This window comes from Neofelis nebulosa, chromosome 3 (genome assembly GCF_028018385.1).
Source record: "Neofelis nebulosa isolate mNeoNeb1 chromosome 3, mNeoNeb1.pri, whole genome shotgun sequence".
NCBI lineage: Eukaryota > Metazoa > Chordata > Mammalia > Carnivora > Felidae > Neofelis > Neofelis nebulosa.
In genome coordinates this window covers 134,009,587-134,023,550 of record NC_080784.1, presented here as the reverse complement: position 1 = coordinate 134,023,550, position 13,964 = coordinate 134,009,587, and the positions used below count along the sequence as shown (strand labels likewise).

The 13,964-nt window shown below is 37.7% G+C and overlaps 1 protein-coding gene and 1 long non-coding RNA gene across 3 annotated transcripts in view; one reads left to right on the top strand and one right to left on the bottom strand.

Moving 5' to 3' along the window:
- HERC6 (HECT and RLD domain containing E3 ubiquitin protein ligase family member 6) overlaps positions 1 to 9,723 on the top strand; it is a 63,062-nt gene extending 53,339 nt beyond the window's left edge. For both annotated transcript variants that reach the window (XM_058721935.1, XM_058721936.1), the window contains exons 18-23: positions 556 to 722; positions 1,987 to 2,053; positions 2,908 to 2,978; positions 5,556 to 5,739; positions 5,830 to 5,932; positions 9,297 to 9,723. In XM_058721935.1, coding sequence (XP_058577918.1) covers positions 556 to 722; positions 1,987 to 2,053; positions 2,908 to 2,978; positions 5,556 to 5,739; positions 5,830 to 5,932; positions 9,297 to 9,520 — 816 coding nt within the window. In that variant the 3' untranslated portion in view covers positions 9,521 to 9,723. The remainder of the gene's footprint in view (positions 1 to 555; positions 723 to 1,986; positions 2,054 to 2,907; positions 2,979 to 5,555; positions 5,740 to 5,829; positions 5,933 to 9,296) is intronic.
- LOC131507340 (uncharacterized) overlaps positions 1 to 13,964 on the bottom strand; it is a 30,405-nt gene that overhangs the window by 16,239 nt on the left and 202 nt on the right. The window lies entirely within an intron of this gene.

Genomic DNA, 13,964 nt, shown 5'->3' with positions numbered 1-13,964 from the left:
AGAGTGAATCCAGTTTCATCAGGACTCTTCTTTCCACCCACCTTCACGGTCGACAGAATCATTCACCTTCCCTGACCCATATGCTTGTCCTTGTCAGCACGCCTAGGCTGAGGGCAGTATCGTCCAAGGGGACATGCTTATATGACATGCCTAATGCACAATGAAAAGTGCAGACAAAGTGTGCTCTTCCTTCTGCAGAGTTGTTTTTCTACATGAATTTGAAGGCAAAGACTATGAAAGTAAATAATGAAAACCTTGGTTTATAAGGCTATCTGAGCAAATTTTTTTTATACCCCCATATGCTTTCAGTAACAGTAAGTGAATTCGTTTATTTACCTGAACTGTCAATTTGTATGTTAACTTATGGAAGAAATTTAAATTGTATTAAAGCCTGTGTAAAACTTCAAACTTTATTTTCCTGAAGCCCATTTTGTTTCTAATTTGGGACTTTTAGAAAAGGGAACTGAAACCATTTTTTACTCATCTAATTATCCTTTTGGATTATTGATTATTTCTAATATGTTATGGTTGCTTTTTTTTCTTTTCCTTTTCCAGCCTAAATTTGAGAAGAAGAGATATTTTCTCTTTGGGATGCTGTGTGGACTCTCCCTGTACAATTTAAATGTTGCCAACCTTCCTTTCCCACTGGCTCTCTTTAAGAAACTTCTGGACCAAAAGGCATCATTGCAAGATTTAATAGAACTCAGTCCTCTTCTCGGAAAGTAAGTAAATGTTTTTCCAGGACTGTAATTAGTAAGTCTCAGTTGTTCAGGAATAAATGATGCTAATCACACACATACACACAGAGAAAAGGTCTTTAATTGCAATAAATGTATGCTCTTTTGATGAATTTGAATTTGAGCATGACTTATAATAAAGTACATGTTCAAAAATAAAGAAAAGCCAAATGTTCTAATTATCAACCTAGAGCTCTGGCCTAGTCTCTTGAATTTATCTAGATGGAAACAGAACACAATATTCTTAATAAGAATAATGCATGCTATATGTATTTTAATAAATCATAGTCATATTTATTTAAATAAATCAGTGTGTCATCAACTTTATTTTTTGAGAATTGAAAAATACTTGTTCTAAGTTAAAAAGCAAACTAAATCCTGTAAGGAAAATACTGGCAACATATATGACAAAGGAGTAGTATCGCTGATATATAAATATATATGTGTATATGTGTGTCATCATACATAAATATGTATGGCTGAGTGTATGTATGTGTGTGTGTATGCATGTGTGTGTGTGTGTGTGTGTGTGTGTGTGTATGGCTAATAAAAAATGAAAATATGTTCAACCTTATTAGTAATTGAAGAACTATAAATGAAAATGAGATCCTTTTTCTGCTTCTAGATTGACAAATGTTAAAAGGTTTTTCATAAAATATTGAGTTGGCAACAGATTGGGGAAAAGGATTCTCTTCTCATGTACTATTAGTGGAAAAAGAAACTGCCCAGATTTACACTGCCCTGGCCATCCAGAACAGAGTTTCTCAACCTTGGTAACACTGACATTTTGGGCTAGATAAATCTTTATTGTGGAGGCTGATCTGAGCATTAAAGATGTTTAGCAGCTTATAGGGTTGCTACCCATTAGGTGCCAGTGGCAACCCGTTTGCTAACTGTAACAGCCAAAGAGGTTTCCAGATTTTGCCAAATGTCCTCTATGTCCGAAATCACCCCAGATTGAGAAACACTGGTCTACAGGAAGGGGCTCCTTTCTATAATTTCCATCAAGACACAGCAGTGTCTATGTGTTAGCAGTGACCCAACCAATCAAACTGTAAAAAGAGGTTAAATCTAGGAAGAGGAAGTGGGAAGATAAAGAAAGGACATTTACCTGGCATTTTCTACACTTCTATATTGTCAAAGATTTTTTCCATTAAACATTACTTTTGAAATTTTATAAGATTAGTAAATGTAACTTTAAAAACAAAATAAAATTAAAAATAACTTTTTAAATGAAAATTTTCATTAGGAATTTGCAAGAAATTCTAAATAATGAAGCTGATGACATTGGAGAAGAGCTTTACATATATTTTTCTGTGAGTACCAATGCAAACCAGATTATAGTTTAGCTTGAATCTGTTTTTTAAAAGAATTTTTACTATATTACCTTAAATAGGAGAATCCTTTGTTTTTGTTTTTATTTTCTGCCCTGCCCCTCTGGGCAGAAGGGTATTTTACTTCTGTACTGTAAGACTTTCCTCCCACCTGTTCCTCCTTTGATACCTTAGGTCTATATCCTCTCAAATAAGTGAAAATACAGCAATTATGCAATCGATGAGAACAATGTAAATAATTAAATGCGTAAGACAATATACAACATATACTAGGGTAGGTTTTTTTAATTTTTATATGTATTTAAAAGGCTACTACACAAATAATTATTTAGCTCCCAGTTATTTAACATTTTATAGGGAAGAATGTACTGGTATAATGGTATTGTGGTTGTATTTGGGAGAAAGAATTTATTCTGCCTTTAGAAGTCCTTCTACTTGGACTAAGAATCAAATTGACATGAGACAGATTAACAGGAGAATGTCAAAATTTAATCTTGTACATACAGGGAAGCCATACAAACATGGAAATTCCAAAGGCAGGTAAAATGAGGTATATATGTCATTCTGACCTAAGGAAAAGGGTGCAGGTCCTCTATCTAAATTATTTTTAGACAGTTGAGGGGGAGGTAAAGAGCTTTTCCTGAATCTGCTGGGGGGTTTTAAATTTTTGGTTTTGTGTCTGTGTGTGTGCGCTTCTGTAGGTTTTTTATTGCTTTTAACTCAGAAATAACCTTCATGCCAATGTGGCCCATCATGGGGCAACCTGCCCATGGCCCCTGCAGTTGATTATTCAGACTTTTTTTCATGTTTGGTACCTGAGTACATTTTGCTTACAGATACACTGGGACAAAAATGATGTGGATTTAATTCCAAATGGGATCTCTGTACCTGTGGACCAAACCAACAAGTAAGTTTTGAGACACAGAATACATATAAAATGTTTGTATCACTATAATTTAAAAAATAGAAATAAATTATTATTTATTTTTGAGAGAGGGAGAGAGACAGAGCGTGAATGGGGAGGGGCAGAGAGAAAGGGAAACAGAGAATTGGAAGCAGGTTCCAGGCTCTGAGGTGTCAGCACAGAGCCCGACGACATAGGGCCTGAACTCACAGAGACGCAAGATCATGACCTGAGCTGGAGTCGGATGCTTAACTGAGTGAACCACCCAGGCGGGCCAATTTAAAATTTTTAAAAATATTTATTTTTGAGGGGCGCCTGGGTGGCTCAGTCGGTTGAGCATCTGATTCTGGCTCAGGTTGTGATCTCGCGGTCTGAGTTCGAGCCCCACATCGGGCTCTGTGCCGACAGCTCAGAGCCTGGAGCCTGTTTCGGATTCTGTGTCTCCCTCTCTCTCTGACCCTCCCCCGTTCATGCTCTGTATCTCTCTGTCTCAAAAAAAATAATAAATAAACGTTAAAAAAAATTTTTTTTTAATAAAAAAAAATATTTATTTTTGAGGGGGGCCCCGGGGGGAGGGCAGAAAAAGGGAGATGCAGAATCCAAAGCAGGCTCCAGGCTGTGAGCTGTCAGCACAGAGCCTGACATGGGGCTGAACTCACAGGCCATGAGATTATGACCTGTGTCGAAGTCAGACGCCCAACCGAGCTACCCAGGCACTCCTCACTATAATGTATAAATGTATTTTAGCTTTTCAGATGATCATTTTAGCTCCTATTCTCTGAGAAAAATTGGTGGACTCTGCTGGGTGTGAAGTCTACTTAAAAAAAAAAAAAAGTTACAGGGTAAGAGAAGGGGAAAAAGGAGTCAGGATTAAATATTTCCTTTGCAGCACTTTCACTAGTTATCAACTTAACAATTATTTTTGAGTCCTTACTCTGTACCAGATTCTATTCTAGGTACCAGAGATACAGCTGTGAAAAAGACAAAACCTGGAACTTAAGTTTCAGTGGGACAGAGACAATATACAAATAAATTATTATGTAATATAATGTCAGATAAGGATGAGCACTGTGATGAAAGTTAGTTAAGAGATTTACAGTAGTTTTATGCTGGAGCCAGCTGGTATCTGCTTGTGAGAGCCGACTGTTCAATTTTCAAAAATGTTGAGACTTTATTATTAAAATATCAGTAGCATAAAATCAGCCATGGTGGGAATATTACACCAGAACTGGCAAATGCTGCAAATGAGGATTCCCTTTCATTTTCTTCTCTTTAGGGAGCTGGTTGTTAACCACTTACCAGCACTGGTTTCAGGGGAGAGCTGATGGGGATTGGTTTAGACAGGACAGTCCACTTAGGACAGTTCACAACACTGCTCAAAGGGTGGGAGACTATCATGTTTCCGGTGGATATCTGGTGGAAATACCTCCAAGTAGCAACCCTGCCATCAGGAAATTCATCATGTTGTGAGAAAGCCAGACTTCGCAGAAATAATTTACACACAGTAACGTGTTGTGACAGAGGAGGGAGAAGGGAACAGAGGACCAACCCTGAGAAAGTCATGTTTATATGTAACTCTGGATGGAGCAGTTACATGGAGAAGTTACCATGTAAAGAGGGAGCACTGCATGCTGTGGCCTAACTACAAGAGAGACAGGGAGACCACAGAACTGAAGGTCAGTTTGGCCAAAGCTTCTAATGCAAATGGGAAGAGGCCAGCGGTGTCAGCCAAGAGTGAGATCAGGGAAGTTTGGAATTTGCCCTAAGGGCAATGGAAAGAAAGCCTTTGAAAGATTTTAAGCAGGAGAATTACATATTCATTTTTTTTAATGTTTTTATTTTTTGAGAGAGAGAGACAGAGAGAGAGACAGAGCATGAGCAGGGGAGGGGCAGAGAGAGGGTGACACAGAATCCGAAGCAAGCTCCAGGCTCTGAGCTGTCAGCACAGAGCCCAATGCTAGGCTGGAACCAATGGATGACCTGAGCTGAAGTCTCAGGTGTCCCTGAGAATACCAGGCATCCCAGAGCCACCCAGGCATCCCAGAGAATTACATATTCAGATTAGAGTTTTTAAAGGATTTTGGAAGAAAATGAAAGCAAAACAAAGTCTTAGTCCTTTTGTTGTTTTTTTTATTTATTTATTTTTTTATTAAAAAAAATTTTTTTTTCAACGTTTTTTATTTATTTTTGGGACAGAGAGAGACAGAGCATGAACGGGGGAGGGGCAGAGAGAGAGGGAGACACAGAATCCGAAACAGGCTCCAGGCTCTGAGCCATCAGCCCAGAGCCTGACGCGGGGCTCGAACTCATGGACCGCGAGATCGTGACCTGGCTGAAGTCGGACGCTTAACCGACTGCACCACGCAGGCGCCCCAAGTCTTAGTCCTTTTGCTACATTCTCTGAGGTTCCTTCCTCCAGCTGACCAGATGTTTTTACTTCTCTCTGTCTACAGGGTTGTATGCTATGCAGAAACAATTTATTTTTTCTTTCTCAGTAGAAATGGTAAAAAGGGCAAAGTAGAGAATATTTAGTCAATGGTAAAGTATGTTATCAGCTTTTTCTTTTCTGCTTCCCTCAAGGAAAGAATATGTTTCCGTATGTGTTGATTACATTTTCAACACCTCTGTAAAGGCAGTTTATGAGGAATTTCAGAGAGGATTTTATAAAGTCTGTGACAAGGAGATGCTTACAATTTTCCAGCCCGAAGAACTAATGACAGCAGTGGTTGGAAATACTGATTATGACTGGAAACAGTTTGAAAAGGTTGGTGATAACGAAAAGTGCCCCCAGTTCTTCCAAACAACTTGTGTATATTCCTTCTAAAAACCATTTTTCTCCCTCTTTTTTCTCAAGAATTCACAATATGGTCAAGGATACCACAAATCACACCCTACTATACTGATGTTTTGGAAAGCTTTCCACAAATTAACTTTGGAGGAAAAGAGAAAATTCCTCTGTAAGTATTACTAATAGGTGGATTTATACTTAAATATCTTTTTAAAAGATAAATACTTTATTTGCCATGAAGTCATTATGCATAGTATGGGTCATACATGTTAATGGCAAAGCCAGGCTTCCCAAACCAATGTTTTTATTTATATAAGCCTAGTTTCCCATTAAAAAAAAATAATAATAATACACATATCACTAGTTGGTTCCTAATCAAACCTTTAATCTCACATTCCTATCTTTATTTATCTAAGACCTATGGAATTAGGACAATGTATATTTCTCTAATACCATTTTAGAAATAATACCAATAGCAATGACCGCTGATGATAATACTAACAGCATTTATTGTATGCTTATTCTATCCCAGGCATTGTACTGACCACTTCATATCTGTAACTTCCCTTTATCCTAATAGCAATGTTTTGAGGTAGGTACTTATTTTTCCACATTTCAAAACTGAGGAAAAAGAGGCTTGATGCATTTAGTAGCTGACCTATATTCAGACAGTTGGTGAGTGTGAGAACCCAACAGGTTGGTCCAAAGCCAAGACTCTGAACCACTAAGCTCTGTGGCCTTGTGGTGTAAGAATGTCTCTTGGTGGGAACCCTAAGGTTTCCCTAGCACAGACTTAATGACTTATTCTCTCACCTCCCCATCCCTTTGTTCAGTTATTCCTGAGATGTACTTCTTCTTGCTATTTTTGTTGCTACTGAGGCCACTGGAGGACAATTCCAACTTCTCCACAAACTACTTATTCACAGGCCCAAACTACCTGTCTGATTTTCTCTTTGAATGGTAAACTTCTGCTTCTGCCCACTGGTTCCACTGTCTGTGCATTCAGTGAGTTCACTAACATCTTCCCACCTTTGACTTTTTCTTGGGCTTTCCCCTCTGCCTTGAAAGTTTATGTAACATCTTTCCTTGAGAACTAACTAGCCAGGTGTGACCCCTGACTGAAGTCTCCCTGCTACCCCCGCCTGGTGCCTCCCTCAGTCTCAGGGCCTTCATTAGACTCTTCATCTCATATTTCCTAGTTGAGCTAAATTACACTTCCCTGTATCTTGCTATTCTCTTTCCTTTTATGTGATTTTCCCCAACTAGACCATGAACTCACTGAGGACAAAGACCAAAAGTCATGATTTTTCTATGCTCCACATGGCCCTATGTGGTTCTTGCTGCACAAGGGTACTCAGTATTGTTTACTGAATGAAATGATTGATTTCTCCCTTTTTATTTTATGTTTTGTTCTTTCTGTGAAACATCTTAACTGCACCAAAACCCATAAAATACTTAGGACTAAAGGTAACCAAAGAGGTGAAAAATCTATACACTGAAAACTATAGAAAGCTCATGAAAGAAACTGAAGAAGACACACACACACACAAATGGAAAAATATTCCATGCTCATGGATAGGAAGAACAAATAATGTTAAAATGTCGATATTACCCAAAGCAATCTACATATTCAATGCAATTTCTATCAAAATAACACCAGCATTCTTTACAAAGCCAGAAAAAAAAAATCCTAAAATTTGTACGGAACCAGAAAAGACCCCAATAGCCAAAGCAATCCTGAAAAGAAAACCAGAACTGGAGGCATCACAATTCCAGACTTCAAGACGTATTACAAAGCTGTAATCATCAAGACAGTATGGAACTGGCACAAAAAACAGACACTTAGATCAATGGAACAGGAGAAGCCAGAAATGGACCCACAAACATATGGCCAACTAATCTTTGACAAAGCAGAACAGAATATTCAATGGAAAGAAGACAGTCTTTTCAGCAAATGGTGTTTGGAAAACTGAACAACAACATACAGAAAAATGAACCTGGACCACTTTTTTTTTTTAATGTTTATATTGAGAGACAGAGACAGACAGAGCATGAGCATGGGAGGGGCAGAGAGAGGAACAGACACAGAATCTGAAGCAGGCTTCAGACACTGAGCTCTTAGCACAGAGCCTGAAGTGGGGCTCGAACTCACAAACCGCGAGACCATGACCTGAGCCGAAGTTGGACACTTAACCAGGCGTCCCAGAACCTAGACCACTTTCTTACGCCATCCACAAAAATGAACTCAAAATGGATGAAAGACCTAAACGTAAGACGGGAGGCCATCAAAACCCTAGAGAAGAAAGTAGGCAAAAACCTCTCCGACCTCAGCCACAGCAACTTCTTACTCAACACTTCTCTAGAGGCAAGGGAAACAAAAGCAAAAATGAACTGTTGGGACCTCATCAAAATAAAAAGCTTCTGCACAGCAAAGGAAACAATCAGCAAAACTAAAAGGCAACTGATGGAATGGGAGAAGATATTTGCAAATGACATATCAAGTAAAGGGTTAGTATCCAAAATCTGTAAAGAACTTATCAAACTCAACACCCATAAAACAAATAATCCAGTGAAGAAATGGGCAAAAGATGTGAATAAACACTTTTCCAAAGAAGACATCCAGATGGCTAACAGAAGCATGAAAAAATGCTCAACATCACTCATCATCAGGGAAATACAAATCCAAGCCACATTGAGAGACCACCTCACACCTGTAAGAATGGCTAATATTAACAACGCAGGCAACAACAGATGGTGGCAAGGATACGGAGAAAGAGGATCTCTTTTGCACTGCTGGTGGGAATGCAAACTGGTGCAGCCACTCTGGAAAAGAGTACAGAGGTTCCTCAAAAAATGAAAAACAGAACTACCCTAGGACCCAGCAATTGCATTACTAGGTATTTATCCAAAGGATACAGGTGTGCTGTTTTGAAATGGCACATGCACCCCAGTGTTTATAGCAGTGCTATTGATAATAGCCAAAGTATGGTAAAAGCCCAGATGTCCATCGGCAGATGAATGGATAAAGATGTTGTGTGTGTACACACACACACACACACACACACACACTGGAGTATTACTCAGCAATCAAAAAGAATGAAATCTTGCCATTTGCAACAATGTGAATGGAACTACAGTGTATTATGCTAAATGAAATTAGTCCATCAGAGGAAGACAAATATCATATGACTTCACTCATTTGTGGAATTTAAGATACAAAACATGAACACAAGGGAAGGGAAGCAAAAATAATGTAAAACCAGGGAGGGGGACAAAACATAAGAGACACTGAAATATAGAGAACAAACTGAGGGTTGCTGGAGGGGTTGTGGGTGGGAGGACGGGCCAAATGGGTGAGGGGCATTAAGGAGGTTACTTGTTGGGATGAGCACTGGGTGTTATATATAGGGGATGAATCACTGGATTCTACTCCTGAAATCATTATGGCACTATATGCTAACTAACTTGGATATAAAACAAAACAAAACAAAACAAAAAACAACACATCTTAACCAAAGTCTATTTCTTTCTAGTTTTTCTTAAAGGAAATGACAGGCTGCATGCAAGAGGCAAACAGGAAATGGGAATCCTCTTTCGCTGTCCCAAAACTTTCAGTGAAACAGATAACCCAAGAGCATTGACATGTCATAATATTCTGGACCTCCCTAAATATTCTACGATGGAAAGAGTGGAGGAGGCCCTTCAGGTAGCCATCAACAGCAACAAAGGATTTGCCTCCCTCCAAATCACAGACTGACTCCGGATAGTTTTGGTGATGCCTTGTATTCTCAGGCCCTCTCATCTTCAACTCGTTTGTTCTTCCTTAGGTCTAAGTGACACAAAGGGTTGAATAGATTTTAGAATTAGTTGACAAATGTTGGGGTAAACAATAATATGATGAATCAAGAATAATTTTTTAAGAATAATTTTTTAATAAATTAACATTTCTTGATCCCTAAATTTGTTATTTGAATGTTTGCTTTTTACTGAATTATTCCTGAACAATAATTTTCATGTAAAAATAAACTGAATATTAAAAGCCAACAGATATTTTAAAAAATGTTGTTCATCTAGGGGCACCTGGGTGGCTCAGCTGGTTAAGAGTTCAACTCTTGATTTCAGCTCAGGTCATGATCTCATTGCCTGTGAGTTCAAGCCCCATGTCCTGCTTTGCGCTGACAGTGCAGAGCCTGCTTGGGATTCTCCCTCTCCTTGTCTCTCTGCTTCTCTCTCTCTTTCTCTAATTAAATAAATAAACTTTGGAAAAAAACAATAAAATAAAATGTTGTTCATCTAATAAACACTGTCTGCAAATATTAAAGATATTATGCTGGTTTGAAAAAATAAAGTAATTCAACAGGTTTTTGAGGCATGTAAATATATATTTTATATTCTAAAATGTCTTGAATTTAGCCAGCTGCTGAGTAATTTTATTGAAAAATCTATATGTTAAAGGATTCATTAGTTCATTGAATAAATACTTATCCTCAATCCTGTTCCAAGAGTCAGTCTAAATGCATATATCATTATTTTGGTTAAACACTGAGCCCAACCAGGAGCTCCCATCCGATGGTAGTTGGAGAAAATGAAGACATGAAATATGTCTCAGCAATATGGCTATAGAATGAATTAAAGGAGAAGTATGGCTATAAATGGCCAATGGATTTTTTTAGATCAGTTCTGTCTTGTATTAAATTATAAACTGTAAACTGTTCTATAAGTTCCTGTTGTATAGCAACCATACAGAGAAGCCTTGTATTAGTGGCACTTTGGAAAAGGAAAGACCATGGGGTAAAGTCAAAATTGGGGTGCTGATGTGGAAAGAGAGCAGAATCACCTGAAGATAGAACAGAGAGAATTCACTAAGGATACTAGAATGTGAGGTGGTCTGTAGGAACATAAGCCCCAGTCAATTCTCAGATTTCTTTTGGATATGTCTGGTTTATATAATAAATGGAATGAAGGCCCAGATGTATTCTATTTGAATTTTAAGGGAAAAGGTAACCTCTAAATCTCAGGGAACCCTAGGCACTCGACTGTTCAGTTGTATTTTTCAGGCCATTCAGTTCCAATGTAAATCTTCTAATGCAAACAGATGACCTATACTAAACATTTATGGAAGAGAGCATTGCAATTCTTTACATATTCGTTCAGAAAACAGAGGAAGAGGGGTGCCCTGCCTTGCTGGCTCAGTGGGAAGAGAATCCAACTCTTGATCTTGGGGTTGTGAGTTAGAGCCATACATTGGGTGCAGAGATTACTTAAAAATAAAATCTTAATAAAAAAGGGGGGGCACCTGGTTGGCTCAGTCGGCTAAGCATCCAACTCTTGATTTCGGCTCAGGCCATGATCTCATAGTTTGGGAGTTCCAGCCCCACATCAGGCTTGTAGCTGACAGTGCAGAGCCTGCTTGGGATTCTCTCTGTCTCCCTCTCTCTGACCCTCCCTCGCGTTCATAAGTTCTCTCTCAAAATAAATTAAAAAAAAAAAAAAGGGAAGGAAGAAAGGAAGAAAGAAAGAAAGAAAAAAAGAAAGAAAAAAAGAAAGAAAGAAAAAGGAAGAAGAAAACAGAGGAAGAGGGAACACTTTCCAATTAAGTACAATATCAGCATTACCCTAATATCAAAACCAGACAAAGACATTATAGGGGGGGAAAAAAAAAAAACAACCCTGCAAGTATTTCTCATGAACAGAGATACAAAAAATTTTTTCCAGGATTCTGGATATCAGACATATCCAACAAAATATAAGGATAATATCTGTAATCAAGTGGGGTTTAGTCCAGAAATACACCTAAAAATCTATTACATTTCACAGTAAGACCAAAAAAATCATGTAATTACCTCAATAGACACAGAAAAAAAAAAAAACTGACCAAATGCAATAGCCACTCACACATGATATTTTTAGCAAACTAGGACCAGAAGGGAACTTCCTCAATCTGATAGAACCTACGAAGTGCTAAACTTACACTTAATGGTAAAAGGCTAAATGCTTTCCTTCTAAAACTAGTGACAGGCTGGCTCAATCGCTTAAGCAGCTCAATCGCTTAAGCGTCAGACTCAGACTCTTCGTCTCAGCTCAGGTCACAATCTCAAGGTTTGTGAGATCAAGCCCCAAGTTGGGCTCTGCGCTGACAGTGCAGAGCCTGCTTGGGATTCTCTCCCTTTCCCTGTCTCTCTGCCCTCCCCTCACTTGTGTGAGCGTGTGCACACACTCAAAATAAATACACTTTAAAAATAAAAAATAAAAATAAAACTAGTAACAAGGCAAGGATGCCTCTCATCACTTCTATTCAACATTGTACTAGAGGCACTAGTCTATACAAGAGGGCAAAGTGAAAAAAAAGGCATAATGATCTGAAAGGAAGGAATAAAACTATCTTATTTATAGACTACATGATCATCTGCAGAAGATCCTAAGGGATCTAAAAAAACAAACCACCCACCAATAGTATTAAGTAAACATAGAAAAGTCTCAGGATTCCAGGTCAAATATAAAAATTAACTACTTCTATATACTCACAACAACCATAAATTAAATTTTAAAAAGTATCATTTGCAATATCATCAAAAAATAAAAAATATTTAAGGATAAATATAACAATATATGTTCAACTATACAGTGAAAACTAGACAATATTGCTTAAAGACATTAAAGAAGCTTTAAATTATTGGGGAGAGATATCAATTATGTCAATTCTTCCCAAACTGATTTAATTTAGTGCAATTTCAAAATCCCTGCAGTTTGTTTTGTAGATAATGATAAATATATATGGAAATACATATGGAAATGTGGAAGACCTAAAATAGCTAAAACAAACAAAAATAAAATATAGCCAAAAGAACACCGAAGAAAGGCCAATGCTGGAGTATTTCAATGAACTGATTCTGAAACTTAATTATAATCTACAGTAATCAAAGCAGTGTGGTCTCAGAGTAAAAATAGATATATAGATCAAGGGAACACAGTAAAAAGTCCAGAAATAAATCCAATTACACATGGCCAACAGAGGTTTGCCAAAGACACTAAGGCAATCCAACCGGCAAAGGCTAGCTAGAACAACTGGAAATATGTAAAGACAGAAATTAACCTCTATCCTTACCTCGCACCATAAAGAATACTTCATTTGAAATGTAACAAAGACTTAAAACTACAAAATTTCTAGAAGATAACATGTAAAAAAAATCTTCGAAATCTTGGGTTAAGCAAAGTTTTTCTAAGACCCTCCCCCAAAATGCATTAACTGTGTAAAAGAAAAAAAAATGGATAAATTGCATTGAAATTAAAATTTTTTGCTCTTCAAAAGACACTAAATAAAATTAAAAGGCAAGCCACAGACTGGTAGAAAACATTTCAAAGCAAATCTAATAAAGGACTTGATATATAACATAAAGTACTGCAATATATATAAAGAACTTTGAGATAATGACCATTCAAATTAATAAACAGCAAAAGATGTGAAGAGATACTTCACCAAAGAGACAGAGATTAGCACTAATAAGCATATGAAAAGATGCTTCAACATCATTAATCATTAGGGAAATGTTAATTAAAACCACAGTAAAGATACACCTATAGACTGCAACGGCTATAGTTTAAAAGACTGACAATACCAAATGTCGTCAAGGATATGTATAGAGGGACCGGCACTCCCATAAATTGCTGGAGGATATGCAAAAACGGTAAGCACTTTGGAAAGGTTTCGGAGTGTCTTTCACCACAGTCATGTATTTATCATACGACATGGCAATTCCATTTTTAGGTATTTACTCACAAGAAAACATTTATCCATTCAAAGACTTGCTCATTGTCATAGTACCTCTATTCATTGTAGCCCCAAATTGGAAAAGAACTGAAGTGCCTGTTAATCGGCTAATGGACAACTAATTGTTGTATACCCATATATCGGAATACCATTCAACAATCACTACTGACTGACCAACTACTGATGAAACACAACAGGATTGATCTCAAAAGCATTATTTATGCTAAGTGGAGAAAAAGGCAGACACAAAGACTGCACAGTAGTTTGACTCCATTTGTAAGGAATTCTCGAAAAGGCAAACCGTACTGACAGAAAGCACATCACTGGTTGCCAGGCACCGCGACGTGGGCGGAGGGAGTGACCGCGCAGTTCTTTCAGTTTCATCGCGATCGTGTGGCGGAGCCTGAGACAGAATGCTTAACAAGCTGACTTT